Source organism: Benincasa hispida, chromosome 9, assembly GCF_009727055.1.
Source record: "Benincasa hispida cultivar B227 chromosome 9, ASM972705v1, whole genome shotgun sequence".
NCBI lineage: Eukaryota > Viridiplantae > Streptophyta > Magnoliopsida > Cucurbitales > Cucurbitaceae > Benincasa > Benincasa hispida.
The window spans coordinates 13584331-13601757 of NC_052357.1; the positions used below are offsets into that span (position 1 = coordinate 13584331).

Consider the following 17427-nt stretch of genomic DNA (forward strand, 5'->3'; position numbering starts at 1 on the left):
ACTTGTAATAAAGAACACTTTCGAGAAAGATTGAGTTTTTTTAAACAATTTTTATCAATAGTGTTTAAATGAAAATGACGGTGATAAACATTTTTTTTTTAAGTTAACCCAAATAGATCATTAGAATAAACACTCTTTATCCGTGAGTGAGTTGTAATATTTAAGTTTAAAAAATTACAATGTGTAATATTTAAATTTTAACTTTTAAAAATAATGGAGATTTTAACGTAGAATAATATTGTTTTTATTATAAAATTTTATGTAAGTGATATTTGTATTGAAAACGATCCATTTAAAGAAAAAAAAAATTCGAAATTTTTATTTGATCGAAAATAATTAAAAATCTACTGAATTTTTTTTTAAAAGATAGGAATTTGATCTTTAGTTCAATTTGATCTTTAGTTCAGCCCTGGACATCTCTAACTATGTAGATAGATTTATATTGTTATAATCAATTGAATTATACAAAGTTAAATACTTTAGTTAAATGGTAAATTTGATTCTTTGAGACAAGGTTGTACTTTGTGTACTCTGTTCAGATATAGTTTCAATTTGTCGTCTATAGCTTTGCACATAGTTTCAATCTTTATATTTAACTGTATTAAACTTTGGTTTACTTTAACAATTCAATAATTAAGGACTAACCTCGAAGAACTAATTTTAAAACAATAGAGATTTTTTTTGTTGGTTAAAAAAATATTCAACAGACACAAAATCTTTCATTTTGGTATCTACTTGAGTCTTTAATTTCAGTAGTTAATATTTTCACTATTAATTATAAGAATCCTAAATTAAATACAAAATAAAAAAAAATAAGGAGAATACTAAAAACTTAAATGTATCTATATTTACATATAAACTTATTGATAAAAAAAAAAGGTAAATATCAATTTATATCCCTAAACTTTGAGAGTTATATCAAATTTAAATCTTAAATTAATAATTGTATCAATTTAAACCCATACTTTAGGGTTAAATTTTAAATATAATCCTAATAAATATTCTAAATCGAGTCACTTATATCAATTTATTGGTTTTTTGTTTTTATTTTTGAAATTTAAGCTCATCTTACACACATTTCTTACATGATTTACATATTTTTTTAGTACAATAGTTGGATTCTTAGCCAAATTCAAAAAACAAAAACAACATTTTGAAAGCTACATTTTTTAGTTATCAAAATTTGGCTTGGTTTTTAAAAACATTTGTGAAAAGTAGATAACAAATGAAGAAATTTGGAGGTGGAAATAATGTCCATAAGCTTAATTTTCAAAAATAAAATGGTTACCAAACGTGACCTAAATATTTTGATGTTATTTTTCAAACTAAATCGGAAGAAATATATAAATTGATACATTTATAGAAGTTTAAGGTTTAAATTAATATATCTGTGAAAGTTTAGAGTTTAAATCGATACAATTATTAGATTGAGGTTTAAATTGATACAACTCTTAAAGTTGTCTAAATTGATACGATTATTAGTTTAAAATTTAAATTGACACAACTTCTAAAGTTAAAGGGTATAAATTGATATTCACAAAATAATAATAATAATAAATTAATTAATTAATTAATTAAATTAAATATCCACGTGTGAATGGAAGTCTTTTAAAACATAAGAACTAAAAATACAAAATTTAAAGTAACCTTTAAACCATTTCATCTTAAAAGAAAAAAAAAAAATACTATTTTCATATATAAAAAGATGAATCAAAATATTTATAAATATAGTAAAATATCGTTATCTATTAGTGATAGAAACTGAAAACAGATTACTATCACCAATCACTGATAGATACTGATAGATGTTTATCAATGTTTATCACTGTTAGATTGTGATATTTTGCTATATTTAAAAATATTTTCAGTAATTTTTCATTTAAAACATTATTTCTAAAAAGAAAAACTCTTCCCATAATTTTTCTGTAAATTATATTTTAATTTATAAACTTGTATACATCCTATTTTAATAAATATTTCTAAAAATATTTTTTGAATTCGAATCAATTTAATACATATAATTAAAGCCTATCTTTTTAGTACAATAAAAATAGAACTTCAAATCACAAATCTCTCCATGGCTAACATTTGTCCATCAAACTCAATTCATTAATAGGTAGAATAATAAGTAATTAATTTATAAAAATAGAAGTAATAACATGATTATGAGAAACTAATCCCCAACATTAGCGGGGTTGACCCAACCAAATTACAGAACCTGTCTTTGGAATAATTGCCTTTTTTTTCCTTTAAATTTTTATTTTTGTAAAATTGTTGACCACCTTTTTCCCAATCTCTGAAATAAGCAAATAATAAAATTGGCTTTTAATATAATAATTATAAAGAGAAAAGAAAATTAAATTAAATTAAAAAAAAAAAAGGAAAAAGAATTAATTCGTTGCTTGGGAGCAAGGTTTTGTAGTGGTCCCTCTTGCCTAACAAATGTTACTCTTTTTTTTGCCCCCTTTCACATGGAAATATGATTATGACTATGACTCATTTTTCACTGATTCTACACACTGCTCCACAAAATCCAATTTGTTTTTATTTTTCTCTCTTCCAAATATTTAAAAATCACAACTCTCCATTTATTACATATTTTAATTTTTAAAATTGTTATAAGTGATGGAGATCTGATATGGCGTTTATATAGACTAACACAACGTTGATGTAGGGACCATCGATGATTTTTTTTTTATTGCTTGGTAAATTACAGAGGAAAAAAAAAAATCCTAAGCGTGTTAGAAAAATATTTAAAGATATTTGGGGCAAGAAGTTGGTTATTATACTTTTAGATTATAATAATTGAGTTTTAATAGTTTGTGTTTGGCGTGTAAAGTTATTTTAATTCGGATTATAACAATACGTGTTTGAGGTGTAAACTATTTTAGTTTGAAAAGAAAGTGATAAACACCGTAGCCAAGAATACAAAAATGATGAATGTAAAATTGTAAAAACTGTAGTAAATGAGGATTTTGAAATAGTATTTACTGTAGCTAATTGAAGGTTTTAAAATAGTATTTACTGCACCAAGATATGGTTATTATAATCTTTGCCCCATATGTCCCCTTAGAGATTCTTAACATGGTATATCGAATAGACGAGGTGTACTTTAAATGATCATATAGAAAGTCTTGCATATTTATAATGGTAATACTTTTATTGCAACTTGATGTCTTGAACGGATAGAATTGGAAATCACGTCGTAAAATGTATATGTTTTGGGTAGATATTCGGTCAAAGTGTTGAGAGATATGTCACAATCTGTTAAGTTAACTTTTGAGTCTAATGGTTAACATAATGTAACCAACATATTGTCTTTATATATTGACTGTTACTTGTTGGTTTTGGGAAACCCCTCGCTTCTACAATAGGAATAAGCAGAAAAATAATAAAAAAAATTTAAAAGAAAGCAATAAAATAGAAAACATAAGAATTAACATAGAAAAACTCAGATTTGAAGGAAAAACTATGAACCAAAAAAATCTCATTACGTGAAGAATTATTACAATTACATAGAAATCTCTTCCCGACTCCAATTATAAAAGCACTCTCTAAAAGCTTTTGATTACTCACATATTTTTCTCCACTCTCGAACTAGAGATACATAAAGGAATTCAATCAAAGTTAACACACTTAAGCTTAATGTGTTTCAACTTGGATAATTTGAAACCAATGATATATGCTTTTTTTTTTTATAGTGTCTAGACTCTAACTTTTTTGAAGTTTTTCAATATGAGATGACTGTATTTCTGATATTTTGTCAAAAATCAATATTTGGGTTTGATTTTAAAGTGAAGGGAAGGGACAGGGCTCTTGGGTTTGCTTAACATTTCGCTTAGAAGGCCTCTTAGGGGTAATGATGATGTTGAGCCGATATCTCATAATTTTGACACACCAAATATCTATTTATATGTAAAGAAAAAAAAAATGTTCTTAGGCTTACTTAGCTTAGGGAGTCAATTTCAATATTAAACTTGTAACAGAAATTTCAAACATGGTTGTATATATAATAAAATATAGGCATAGCTAGTGATTAGGACATCCACATCTACTTTCTATTTATTTAGGAAGTTCCTCACATCTCTTGTAATTTTAAAAACCCTAAAAAAAAAAAAAGTACTTAACCCAACAAAACAATAAGCATAAAAAAAAACATTAATGTCTAATCAACAAGGAACACTCCCAACGCCAACGACAAATATTTGAAATAATAATAAAAATTCAACTAGGTTGTCATTATCAATTTCAACATTTCTCTAAATCCAAAATTCACTTTGACAAATGTTGAAACATCAATCCTAACATCTAGCCTTTTCGTCCTAGAATTGGCCTAGTGGTGGCCATGCATGAGTACAATAAATGTCTTCTTGCCTAAAGTGAGTAAGTTTAATTACAAGTAATTACCTAAAATTTAATATCTTATCCATTTTTTTTAGACTAAAATGTTATATGATTATATAAGTTGTCGTGTAAAATCAAGCGAGGTGTCACATGCAAAATAAACAACTGTCAATATTAAATTTAACTAGTTGAAGTAATTAAATGGAAAAGTTAAGGCCCTATTTGGTATCCATTTTAATTTTTTATTTTGAAAATTAAGCCTACAGACATTATTTTCATCTTCAAATTTATTCATTTATTGTTTATTTTTCACTGATGTTTTAAAAAAACCAAGCCAAATTTTGATAACTAAAAAAAAGTAGCTTTCAAAAAGTTATTTTATTTTTGGAAATTGTCTAAGAATTCAATCATTGTACTCAAGAAAGATGCAAACCATTATAGGAAATGTAGATGATATAGACTTAGTTTTTAAAAACAAAAACAAAAAACCAAATGGTTACCAAACGGGGTCTAGAAGAATTGAAGTCATGTTTATCCCAAGCAAAAACGTAATCTATTACTAGTATTTTGAAAAGTGGATTACAGTTGATTATGTTTGTTGTTGTTTACTTGTGTTCTGTAATCGTAATGAATTGGGGCTCTTTCAAATTCATAATCAAAACTTACAATTTGATTGATGAACTATGGGTGCTCAATCAGGTTGTGTTTGAAAAATATGTAGAACTAACTTACCACTACTGTTTCCATTACATTTACCATTACTGTTACTATAATATAATATCAGAAGTATGAATCTATCACATTTAATGTTACCATTACTATTATCCTTACTATTGGGGTCAAATAGTACTAGTAACAATAAATGTGATAAATTTATAATTTTAGATGAACGTAATAAAAAACAATCTATTCACGTTTGCGATTCAAGTCAATTACGATTGATCTATAGATGGAATCACATCCCGATTACACCGATTTTCACATAAAATGTGGCCTAAAACTTGCTGAATAACAATAAAAAATTGCACACCTCTAATTGGATGATGAAACATGAAAAATACAAAAATCCCAGCTAGAAACGATTCCCAAAAAAAGATTGTAAGAATGAATAAAATAGTAAGATTCTGGGAAAGGAAGGAAGGAAGGAAGGAAGGGCATAGGGTTATTGGGAGAAGACACAAACAAAGCAAAGCAAAGCAAAGCTAGGTACAACCAGACAAGGCAGTTGTTTTTTGGTACTGTCAACTACTTGGACTTTTAGACCACAAAATTTCAAACACACACACAAATTTTCATTAAACAAATGCAAAAATCTTATCCTGCCTTCCTTTTTTTTTTTTTTTTTTGCACTTTAAAGCTGTCTTCTTTGTTATTTTACCCATATTGTGTGCAGAATACATACATATCCACACAAGGAAATTAATTAAATAAAAATATTATTTCTTGAATGTTGTTTTTGGATTTGATAGGCCAAGAACTAGCCAGAGAAAGAAGAAATTTTATTTTCCAAAAATAAAAAGAGTAAGAAAAAAAACTAGAGAGAGAAGAGATCACAAGAAGGATCAGATTCAGAATCAGAAGAATCAGACACTTTAGAACATTTGTTTTTGGTAATAAGTAAAATTTCAAAGCATCACTGTAAGGTAACACACCATTTGTACGGTCTATGTTGTACTAATGCCTTTGTCTTTATCTTTCTGTTTTTACTACAAGTTTGTTATCATATGATGCATATTTAATTCATATATATTTGTTTAAACATATGTTTGAACTTTTATGGTACATTGCTTTAAAAAAAAAAAAAACTTTTATGGTACTTAGATACATACATAATACTTTCAATAGTTTACTATAAATTGGTAAGTTAATAAATACTTTTAATCTCTTAACTTCTATGAAAGTAATAACGTAGTTTTGGAAGCTTAGTTGTTTATGATTTAATCTACGCTTTCATATTTATTATAATTTAGTAGTCTATATTAATATGTTATTTACAATGTGTAACGATTTAGTTTTTATTCTAAATAATATTAGTGTGGTTTAATGGAAACTTTCACATAGATAGATAGGTAATAGGTTGATTATAGAGAAAAAAAATATTTATGAACTACACAAACTAAATCATCGTATAGTAAAAATTTGATATATAATTTTGACTAGACTTATCAATACAGTAAGAATTAAATTGAAAAAATATTAGTCATTGAACTTTGATATTTTTTCAAAAAAATTGGTTACATACCAAAGTTCAATAACTAACTTTTTACAAATTTGTTAGTACATGAACTAAATTGTTACTAATGAAAATTAAATAATCAAAGTTTTTTTTTTTTTAACATTGTATTAACTCGTTCAATACCTTCTAATTTTTTTTTAGTTCAATCAAGGAGATAATATTTGAATGTCCTGATATCCAAGGAGGTAAGTAAGTATCTTGATAAGTTGAACTATGTTTATATGAACAAAATTTTATTTCTCAAGGAAAATTCAAAATTCGGATCTCAAAAAAGAGAAAAATGCGGCTTACCCGTTGAACTATTGTGCTCATATTGGCATATTGACGCATTGTTTAAAACTCATGTGTTCTAATACTACATATGTATATAGACATAAAAACAACCTTAAAGTTGTAAGGACTTATGAGGGATTAAATAAAGAGTAAGTTTAGAAACAAAACTTTAGTTTATTTTATTTTTTGGTCTGATGTTGGCTGTCCTGTCTCTCAGTCTCACCTCAGCTGAGCTCCACCAGCTGTTGCAATGGCTTTACTCTTCCTTTCTTTTTTTTGCTTGTATCTATTTTCATGCATTCTCTTGAATCATAAAAAAGTAAACATTTAAAAAAAAAAATCTCACATGACAACTTACGATGTAACATTTGCGTGGATTACATAAAAATAGGTAGAGTCCGAAATGTATCCAAATATTTTTTTTACATGCCATTTTCTTAGAAAAATATCATTTTTTTCCCTTCATGGTTCCTTGGGATATTCCTAATCTCTGTAACATGCTCTCTGCCAACTAGAATAGCTTCTGCTTCCATGAAAAAAAGTCTAAAAAATGGTAATTTTTTATTTTAATGCAAGAAAAAGAAAAAGGAAATAAAAAACATTGGTGATATCTCAAGTTCCCAAGGGAGACAATAAAGAAGAGAGAGAGAAAACTCGAAGGAAATTATTTGATTATTTTTCTACTTTTTTATTTCTATAGTTATATCTTCATTGAATTTATATATTATTTCCACTAAAATTCTACAGTATAATTCACGTCAATATCTCTCTCTCTTTATCTATGTTTTTCTTTTGTCAATTTTATTTTATTTTTCTTGAATAGTGTTTCTGACATAAAAACATGTTTGGCCAGCAAGAAAATAAAATAAGATAAAATGAGGCCAAGAACATAGAGTGGACCACCCTTTTGTTAATTTATTTTTCCGAGAAAATTATAATTTTTTTCTCTCTTTAGTTTATCGAAATAAATAGAAGTAAAAAGGAAAAAAAGAAACTTCAAAATACCCATTTGCCATTTGAAGAAGATTTCAAAGCCCATCAACTAGCTTAAAAACCTTCACTTGCACAGAGATGGAAAAAATGGATTATAGCCAGAAAACAAATTGAAGAACAGAGAAAGAAAGGGAACACAAAACCATACCCCCATTTCCTTTCATTTTCATCTCTCTCTGCTAAAACTCTGCCAGTAATCAAGAGTTTTGGGGAGAGAGAATCAGAAGAAAAAAAAAAAAGGAGTTTTAGAGAGAGAGTTTAAGGTCCATCCTCCATTTCTCAAGCTTCCATTCTACTTCATTTCTCAAGCTCTTATTGTTTGTTTGTTTGTTAAGTTTTAGGAGAAGAAGCCTTTTTTCTGTTTTCTACATTTTTTGTTCTTTTTTTGCTGTGTTTTTTTTTTTTTGAATATTATGAAGATTCTAATGAATACTGGGATCTGTACCTGTTTATTTTTTTGTTCATTTGTCTGCATTTATCTGATTCTTAGGATTCTCTAACATCTTTTATACTCGTCTGTCTACATTTGTCTAATTCCTCAGATTTTTCCTCTGTCAGAGTGTGAAGAGGTTTCTTGGGGGAGTTTCTGTTTGGCTATCCAGAAAGAAAAATCATAGGATTTTGCCTTGTTTTTTCATTTTTGGAGACTAAAGAAGCTAAATGTAAGTTTGTCATTTGGTTTTGTGTAATGTTAATGTTTGTTTTTTGTTTTTGTTTTTAAGTCTTCGAGTGTTTTAGGGCCTGTTTCCTATTTCATTAGAATGAAAATTTCAAATCTGCAATTTGCTTAGCTTTCTCACCTTTTCCCCTAAGTTTTCTTAGCAACCAAACAGATTGTTCTGGATGAGTTCATTCTATGGAAGGATAATCACATTTTGCTTGAAATTTCCAAAGCCTTGGCAATGTAGGTTTTAAGTTCATTTCATTTTTCCTTTTGTTTGATATGTTCTTTCTTTTGGTATTTTTGCAGTTAGTTTTGCAAATTCTACTGTTGACTGCTGCTTAAGATGAATGAAGATAGACAAATGGAAGTACATTATATCGACACCGGGTTTCCTTACACAGTTACGGAGAGCTTCATGGATTTCTTTGAAGGGCTTCACCAACATCAAGTACCTGCTTATGGCAATGCTGTACCATTGCTCGATCAGGTAATGAAGCGGCCGTGAAAAGCTGATATAATTTGTTTGTCAGTTGAGAAAATAGTAATATTGGAAACGTATGATAATTTGTTTCTCAGGGAAATGCTTACTGGTCAATGAATATGCAATGTTACAAATTTGGAGTATCTGATCATGGGAATACTTATTATGGCCATTCGGAGGAAAGTCACCATTTACCACCTTCAATGGATGTTGGTGAAAGGGAATGGGAGTATCCTACTTCAGTGGCGAATGTCGAAATTCCCGAACCAACATATGCTCCATCAGTGGAGGAGGATGTTGTAGATGCTCATTCTATACCAGAAGAATGTAAGTGTGACAAATCTGATTGTGACAAATCTGATTCTGAGTCTGTTTATTCCATACTTTTGAATACTATCATCGAGCTTGTTGTTATCACATTGATGAGTTGAATTGTTGAAAATGTTTGAGAAACACAAAAATAGTGGATATTATCAGCATTTTTTTACTTGTTTTCCTGTTTTGTAGGTGATTTAAGCCATCAGGAGGAGACCAGTACTTCTCAAGTATGTCTCCTTGATTCCACAATATGCGTCCTTTTCTGTTATGACCATCATCTACTTAATACCTTTTATGAACTGTGGCTTAATCGAAAAGTTATTCGGGACTGTTTTAAGTTATTCGTTAAATAATGAATTATAGTACAAATCTTATTATCGTCAAAGGTTGTAGAATGTTCAGATGTTATCATTCTGAAGTTATATGGGTGATGAATTTCTTTTCACCTCAAGTTTTAGTTTTTCATGTCAAAATGTTTCTCTTTATGATCAATTTATTGCCCGACCAAATTTCGTTGCTTTTGCTCTATGAGAATAGGTACTACTTTGGTTTAGGGCTCATTGAATCCATCTTCTTTTGTTCGTCTCTTCAGGTTACATGGCAAGATGAGATTGATCCTGACCACATGACCTATGAGGTATGCTTTCAACTCTTTCATTTAGAAGCCAGATTTGTTTAAGAAGTTGTTTTAAGAAATGTTCTGTAGATCTGCAATTGATTGCCCTATAGAAGTTGAGGTTGTTGTACACTTGAAACCGATGATTTACCAAGCACGTGATTATTTTTGCTTTAAAGAGAAGGTTTTAGCTCAATTATCAACAAGCCCCTAGTTTCTTATGGCCATATTATCTATGGTTGGTTGTCAAATAAATGGGATTCATAGAAGTTTACTGTGTCAAAAGAAGAGACAAAGGGACTGTCTTTAGCCATGACTGTGTGGATCGTCTTTGACAGGAACTGTTGGACTTAGGTGAATCAGTTGGAACTGAAAGTCGGGGTCTTTCTGAAGAACAAATAAGTTTGCTTCCGACTGCGCGATTCAAATTAACGAGCTTTTTCTCGAGAAAAAAGCCCGAGGAGAGGTACAATTTTTACTTAAGTTGCATTTGAGTTATCTTGCACTATGTTAGTGCACTTGGTGGATATATAAGGACATTCCTGTCAATTTAGACAACAGTTTCTACGAATCGAGATGTACGACATTGTCATAACACAATTGATGCTTGTTTCTGATGTGCCTACTCTAAAGTCATATGGATCCATATTTCTGTCATAGTACAGGAGTTAATACAGTCTAATGAATCCATTCACCTTGGTTTCTTCTGTTTTTAAGTGTAGCAATGTCGAACTTGAACCTCTTAACAAATCTTACAAATAAGACAGTTATATGAGATGCACTCTTTTGGGTATGATCATGCTATTGAAGTTGCATCTCAAGTTGCTGACTATAGGTCTTGGTACAAGTAGGTGTTAACATCTCGGTACCTTCCCGGTACGGTGTTTATCCTTGGAATCTTTCTTCAATATTTGATTGTACTTGCTTTCTTTGGACCGCAGATGTGTGATTTGCCAAATGAGGTACAAGAGAGGGGACAAACAAATAAAATTACCCTGCAAGCATTTTTACCACAACAAATGCATAACCAAATGGCTGACCATCAACAAAGTTAGTTGTTTTCTTGGCTTTCTCATGTCTTTATACTTCCACAATTTCTGATCTAACTTGATATTTTATCTCGCCACATCATCTTCGTGTTTATCAGATATGTCCGATCTGCAACATCGAGGTGTTCGGAGATGGAAGCATGAATGCATCAGGAAACGATAACCGACAGTAGATTTTGGAAGCTCTAACATTTTGTTCCTCATTCATCTTTTCCCATTTTTGCCTTCTCACTTTCATTTCTTTCCCCCATTTTGTACATCTCTACTTAACTAAGTGAATTAAGTTCTCTAATCCTTAATCTCTCTCTCCCCACATTTGCCCTATGCTCACAGAAAGAAAAGTGTACCCCTCTTTTAACTTGTCAACTGCGTAGCCTGAAGATTGAAGTCTAGTTATTTTCTTAGATTAAGATTAGCTTATTTTGTAGTCATTTTTCGGATTGAGGGTCGTGTCAAACTGCATTGAATGAGGATGTTCGTAGGTTGGGGTGAGTTAGATTAGGTTAATATAGACGTCTTGGATCTAATCTAATTGTTCAAGTTACATATTTGTTCAATCTAAGTGACTTTTGTTAGTAATAGACCATGAATTCATTTGGTCATTTATTTCAAGTTTTGTAAAAGAAATAGTGAGTGATAATTTTTTAATTTTAATAATTAATTTATTTTCTGTATTTTATTTCATTTTATCTGGAAATTATTAGAGAATAAAATTAAGCTAGAAGGCTGTATTTATACACATGCGCATAAGTAGTTTCATTTCATAATAAACTTGATTTGTTTATAGCTACTTGAAGAACACATCACTTTCTTCTATTCCTTATTCGGCTAAATCATATTATCAACAAATATGTAAATGGAAGATTTGAACTTCAAAATAAAGGTTAAAATACTATTTTGGTCTCCATACTTTAGAGGTTTCTTTGATTTTAGTCTCTCATGTTCAAATATCTACTTGTCTCTATACTTTCTTTCAATAAACATTAAATCTAGTCCTTTGAACTTTTTTCTTTTTAAAAATTGGCTAATTAATAGTAATAATTTTAATGCAAGTAAATATGGTATGTATTTCATTTTTCCGAAGTTGTGAAAATTCTAAAAGATCACAAATTTCTTTATTCTAATAGATCACAATTTTTTTTTATAAAAAAAACAACACTAAACTAGCAATAAAGACTAAATTTAATATTTGAAAGTACGAGAACTAAAATTGAACATTTAAAAGTATATAGACTTGAAATTAAACAAACTCCAAAGTATAATGATCAAAATGATATTTAAATTGAAAAAGTATATATCAATTATCACTTAGCTATATTCATGTAGCTTCTAACATAATACAATTAATTTAATTGAAAACTTTGAACAATAGTCCAATAATAGAAATCAAAATTTTGATTTAAGCTCCAATTATAAACTCACACCAAAAAAGAAACGGACCCTCAATTATAAATTTACTTTTGGGATTTTTACATAAAAACCTATTTTTGACTATATATTTTCATAAACATGTTTAAATTTGATTTTTTTAAAAAAAAGTCTTTTAGTATTATTTCTGGACCGTGTTACCCTTTTATATACATATATATATATATGTATATATATGTGTGTATATATATGTGTGTATGTATATATATATGTATCTATTCAAAGCTACTTTAATGAATGGAGAGAAAAAATACATATATTATAAAGAGAGAGAATGCATTTTTATTTTTGTTTTTTATTTTTCACTTTTTTTAAAAAAATGTATTTATTGAAATTTTATTTTCTATTTACGTAGGTTTTCACATATCAATTTATTTTTTTTTTGTTTTTTTTTACGAATTATTAGTTATTTTAAATATACTTTAGAACATTTTGATGAATTCATGATTATTTTAAATATACCTTAGAACATCTTTTTTAGGTATTTGAAAATATTCTAATTAATATATGAAATATACTACAGTTTATAAATTAGAGAATAACTCAATGCTTAACATAAATCACAGTATAAACCAATATATAAAATATATCACAATATATAAATTTTCATAAATTTCATTTACACCACAATATATATATATCATAAACAATAAATCTAAATAAACAAAAAATACTCGTTTATATCAAATAAACGAATACATATATCATAGTATATATCAAATTTCCTACGAAAGCTAAAAAAAAAAGTTATATATATATAAAATAGGAAACAATAAAGTCCATCTTCATCTTTTCTTCTTCTTCAACCATGGTTGCTACGGATCTCTCCCCCCGTCGTCGTCAACTGGATNAGTCCATCTTCATCTTTTCTTCTTCTTCAACCATGGTTGCTACGGATCTCTCCCCCCGTCGTCGTCAACTGGATTTGCTCGCCCCACTGTTTTGTCGACCGATATGTTCAACCCATCACCGTCGATTCGCCCCATGCCATCTGCGTCATCTATTTGTCCCAATCATTCGTGTCATCACATGCCAAGCCATCAATTCGCCCCATGCCGTCATCTATCGCCTGCAACTCACACAGTCGGAAGGAGAAAAGAGAGGGAGAGGGAGGAGAAGAGAGAGATAAGAGGAAGAAATGGATGAAATTATGGGAGAGAGAATATATGCATGGATATAGGCCAATATGTTTTTTTTTTTTTTTTTTTTAAAGTGAAATGTTCAAGATATTAACTTAATATATATAGGTCTTTTACATATAAATCTCTTTATTTATTTATTTTTTTAAATTTCCCATGAAATCGGCAAAAAAACAAAGTTTATGGGCCAAGCCCAACCGGCCCAAATAGTTAAAAGCCCAATAACCTGACAATTTTATTTATAATTAAATAATAAAATAAAAAAAAAACCCCTCCAACGGTCAGAACCAGCAAGCTGCCCACAAAAACGTTCACAAAAAACGTAGAGAATTCTCCAGCACAACGGTCACTTCTTCTTCTTCTTCATCTTCTTCTTCTTCTTCAGAGCTCCTCCACTCTCCATCTTCTCAAGACCAATAATGGAACCAGCAAAAGTCGACTGGAAAAATGTTCAGTGGAGATTCGTAGAGGACGAATTGTACGAGCACATTAACGCCCCCAAATGGGTTGATTTCACCGCGATCCACGACTCTGTGGATGATGAGGCCTGGTTTTGTCGACCCGGTGAGATTCCCTTTTCGCTCGATCGATCTCTATTCTTGAATTTCAAACTCTTTTCTGTGAGTTCTTTTGGTTTTTAGTTAATGATGTTTTTGTTTTCTTTTGGTTCTGTGTAGATTGTAAGCATCCAAAGACGGCTGAAGAGTTACTTCGAGTAACTCCTTCGAAGGTATCGATTTATCTCTCTCTTTCTCTCTCTTGTTCTTTGATTTCGTACTGTTTGATTGGATCAAACGGAAAGAATGTCAAGATTTTGCAGATTTGGTTGGAATTTCTGATTTGAGCTGAGTTGAGCTAATCTGATCAAATTAGGGCACACAAGTTTCTTCTTCTTCTTTTTCTTCTTCTTCTTTGCCTTGAATGTTCTTTTCTCCTAAATTTACTGCTTGTTCTTTTCTGGAAGCTTACAAGCCCGGGTTATAGCACTGATACTCTTCAATCCAGTGATCGGGTAGGAAGGTACTGTAATTTATCATAACAGTTTCAGTTTTAGCAACTTTCATAGTTGGATTTTCTTCATTCCAAATAGATCTGGGGGTTTTTCTTATTTCTTTTTTTGGGGTTAATTCAGAGATGGAAGGTTGAAGAGAAGAGGGCCTCCACAATCCTCAAACAAAGAGAATCAGAATCCCAATTCTTCAACGCCTCAAAGCCACACAGTCAAAGCCACTAAGGCAGAGATCAAATCAAGCGCTGAGAAGAAGCCATTGATGGATGATGGGCAACGGAAGAACAATAATGGGGCACCATCCCTGAAAAGCACACTTTCAGCAAGGAACTTATTTGCAGGGCGAGATATTCTGAACCAAATTACAGAGTTTTGTAATGAGATAAAGAGAATGGCGATTAGGGTAAGGGAGAGAGAGAATGTTAAGCAATCAGCTGTGGAGAATGGTGTTGAGGGTGAGAAGAAATGTGTAGAGAAGGAGGTTTCGTCGAAGGATTTGAATAACCTTGAAAAGAAGGAGAAAGAGAGGAAGCCATTTGGTGAACTCAGTATAAAGAAATCTGATGGATCAATCAGTAATAGTGTAAAGCAAAAGGAAAGGATCAATATGTGAGTAATTTGTTTTCAATCTTCTTGTTTTTAGACTTTTGGTTCAGTTTATGCAGTGTGCCTGACTTGCTATGTTATTGTATATGTGTGTCTGTGAATCATGTGCCTAATAAGAAAGTACCATTTTGGTTTTAAACCTATGTCAGACTATGTTTTGTTGTGTTAGCCAATGATGGAGTTTATACAAAATTTAATGCAGCAAAACTGTGGCAAACAGCGAAAATGTCCTGATTCCTCTGGACTTGGAGAAAGTATGGCACAAAAGAGAGGACAATGCGCTGCAAATCCGAACCAATCCACCTTCTCCTCAATGCTTTTCCAATGTACGTGCACCGAACAAAATCCCTGCTTCAAAATCGTCAAGATCTAGAATAAAGGTATGCAATGCAACCATGAGTTATTATTATGGCTCCTCAAACTTCTCTGTCTGATTGATCATGTGTGTTTTCTATTAGGAGAAGGAAACCATTGTAGAAATGGAGGAGGTAAAGGAGGTGACAAAAGGGGTTTTTTCTGAGAGAGTTAAAGCCATTACTTCTGCTGTTGGTGAAAAAGAAGCAAGAGCATTGGATGTTCTTTGGTTTCTCAAGCCTTGCACTCTTTCCAACTAAGAAGTCTATGAAGACTTGAGCTAAAGGCATTCGTTCAGATTATTCTTTCATTCTTTTTGTGTTGTTCTCTGTGTCTTTATAACCACCGTGTCTTATAAGCTACAGACTAATGGGGGGAGTTCCTTGTTGATAAGATAGCATTTTTAGCAACGAAACAAATTTTCTTGAATTGAGTTTCAATGAACAGCAAAATTATTCTTTTTACAATATAATAACATTGTTTAGAGGAAGCTGTGTATGGACTTTTCCCTTGATTTGCTGCTGGAAATGTTGCGTCTCTATTTGTATATGATTTTGGTGTTGGATTTCATATGATTTTGATCTTGGTTTGCCTCTCAATTATGAATATTAGAGGCCACCTGTGGTTTAAGAGCATACCTTTGAAATTCTTGATCAAGAAGTTGGAGGTAAGTCTTTTCAACTTTACATGTTGAATTAAAAAAAAGTGAGAATATTGAATAAGACATTTTTGGTAATAAAGTGTTTATGTGTAGAAGATAAATCCAATGACTACTTTTTACATTTTAGTTTTCTGTTTTAAATCATTTATGTAATTGATCTCTACAACTATTAAAAGAGAAGAATCAGAAGATATTTAAATAGACATAAACTAAAATTTCTGTTGATCTGAAAAATTTCTTCAAGCTTTTTATCTTCTTGTAGATTTAGACTTTTTATTGGTCGAACCACGTAAACTCTTGTGTTCTTCTTCCTTTCCTTCTTCTTTTCCATTTCATGCAAGTTAAAAAAACAAACCTCTCAATTAAAGAAGTGAGAAAGAGAGAATTAGTTTGAAGCTTAGAGAGTAGAGAGAGAAAGGGAGAACTCACAAAGTGATTCTTTTGCTTCTGTTTCCACGTGTCTAGCTGAAGTCTCTGCATCGTGGTCTCTTTTCCTCCTTTTCATTCTACCAACCCATTTCAATTTTGGGTTATTTGCTTCTTGCGCTTCTTTGTTTTAGAATACACTCATTGTTTTAGGCCTCATATAAGAAAATCTGCAATCACAACCCAACAAAAGCGGTATAAGAGACATCTTTGACATCAAGAAAGTAAATCTTAGAGGATCAAGATTCAGAACCTTACCTGATATGGCAGTGGCAAGAATGGAGATTGAAAAATTCGATGGAAAGGGTGATTTTGCCTTTTGGAAGGCCAGAATCAGAGTCTTACTCAGTTAGCAAAAGGCTCACAAGGTCCTCATTGATCCATCAGAGCTCCCAGAATCTATGACTGCACAAGAAAAAAAGAAGACATGGAATTGACAGCATATGTGTTGGGGTTGATGCCCTAAATCTCATGGGTTTCATAGTTTGTAAATTATTTGTACACGAATTATTTATTTAATAAAATAAAAATTATTTTATTTAACATTTAGTTTGCATTAACTCAAATCCAATAAATTAAGATCCAAGGTTATTTAATGTAACTTAAATATGTAAGTGGTTGACATACAAGTGGATTGTGTTTGAGTAATAACCTGAATGGTCAGTCATATATGGATAAGGCTGAATCCTTATCCTAGTGACACTATGGATACGACTCACTTTGTAATTGTTACAACTCTTGTAAAGTATTACAAATGATATGATCCTGATCATTCATGTAGAGACATGTGAGTGGGGTATCTTGTACAAAAAGTTTGTATAAGACCGAAC

General features: G+C 30.4%; 2 protein-coding genes across 4 annotated transcripts; both read left to right on the forward strand.

Annotated features, from left to right (window-relative positions):
* Positions 1–7877: 7877 nt before the first annotated feature.
* Positions 7878–11597, forward strand: LOC120086604 (E3 ubiquitin-protein ligase BIG BROTHER). 3 transcript variants are annotated; one of them, XM_039043334.1, is made up of 9 exons: positions 7878–8109; positions 8389–8508; positions 8817–8997; positions 9087–9318; positions 9499–9536; positions 9902–9946; positions 10264–10391; positions 10867–10975; positions 11073–11597. In XM_039043334.1, exons 3-9 carry the CDS (start codon positions 8854–8856, stop codon positions 11145–11147), a joined length of 771 nt encoding a protein of 256 aa, XP_038899262.1. In that variant the 5' UTR covers positions 7878–8109; positions 8389–8508; positions 8817–8853; the 3' UTR covers positions 11148–11597. The 3 variants fall into 3 exon arrangements, with proteins under 3 accessions (XP_038899262.1, XP_038899263.1, XP_038899264.1); XM_039043335.1 differs by having other exon boundaries at positions 8405–8508; XM_039043336.1 differs by lacking the exon at positions 8389–8508.
* A 2232-nt stretch (positions 11598–13829) lies between these two features.
* LOC120085449 lies at positions 13830–16019 on the forward strand. The gene is made up of 6 exons (XM_039041406.1): positions 13830–14105; positions 14219–14271; positions 14506–14561; positions 14674–15159; positions 15359–15536; positions 15615–16019. The coding sequence occupies exons 1-6, from the start codon at positions 13961–13963 to the stop codon at positions 15768–15770; spliced, it is 1074 nt and encodes a 357-aa protein (XP_038897334.1). The 5' UTR covers positions 13830–13960; the 3' UTR covers positions 15771–16019.
* The last annotated feature ends 1408 nt before the right edge of the window (positions 16020–17427 follow it).

Excerpts from the sequence above, each read along its gene's own strand:
- LOC120085449 (XM_039041406.1), top strand. The coding sequence starts at position 13,961 with ATGGAACCAGCAAAAGTCGACTGGAAAAATGTTCAGTGGAGATTCGTA. Across the intron at positions 15,160-15,358 it reads CAAAAGGAAAGGATCAATAT|CAAAACTGTGGCAAACAGCG; the intron begins GTGAGTAATTTG and ends AATTTAATGCAG. Across the intron at positions 15,537-15,614 it reads CGTCAAGATCTAGAATAAAG|GAGAAGGAAACCATTGTAGA; the intron begins GTATGCAATGCA and ends GTTTTCTATTAG.
- LOC120086604 (XM_039043334.1), top strand. The coding sequence starts at position 8,854 with ATGAATGAAGATAGACAAATGGAAGTACATTATATCGACACCGGGTTT. Across the intron at positions 8,998-9,086 it reads CTGTACCATTGCTCGATCAG|GGAAATGCTTACTGGTCAAT; the intron begins GTAATGAAGCGG and ends TTTGTTTCTCAG. Across the intron at positions 10,976-11,072 it reads AATGGCTGACCATCAACAAA|ATATGTCCGATCTGCAACAT; the intron begins GTTAGTTGTTTT and ends CGTGTTTATCAG.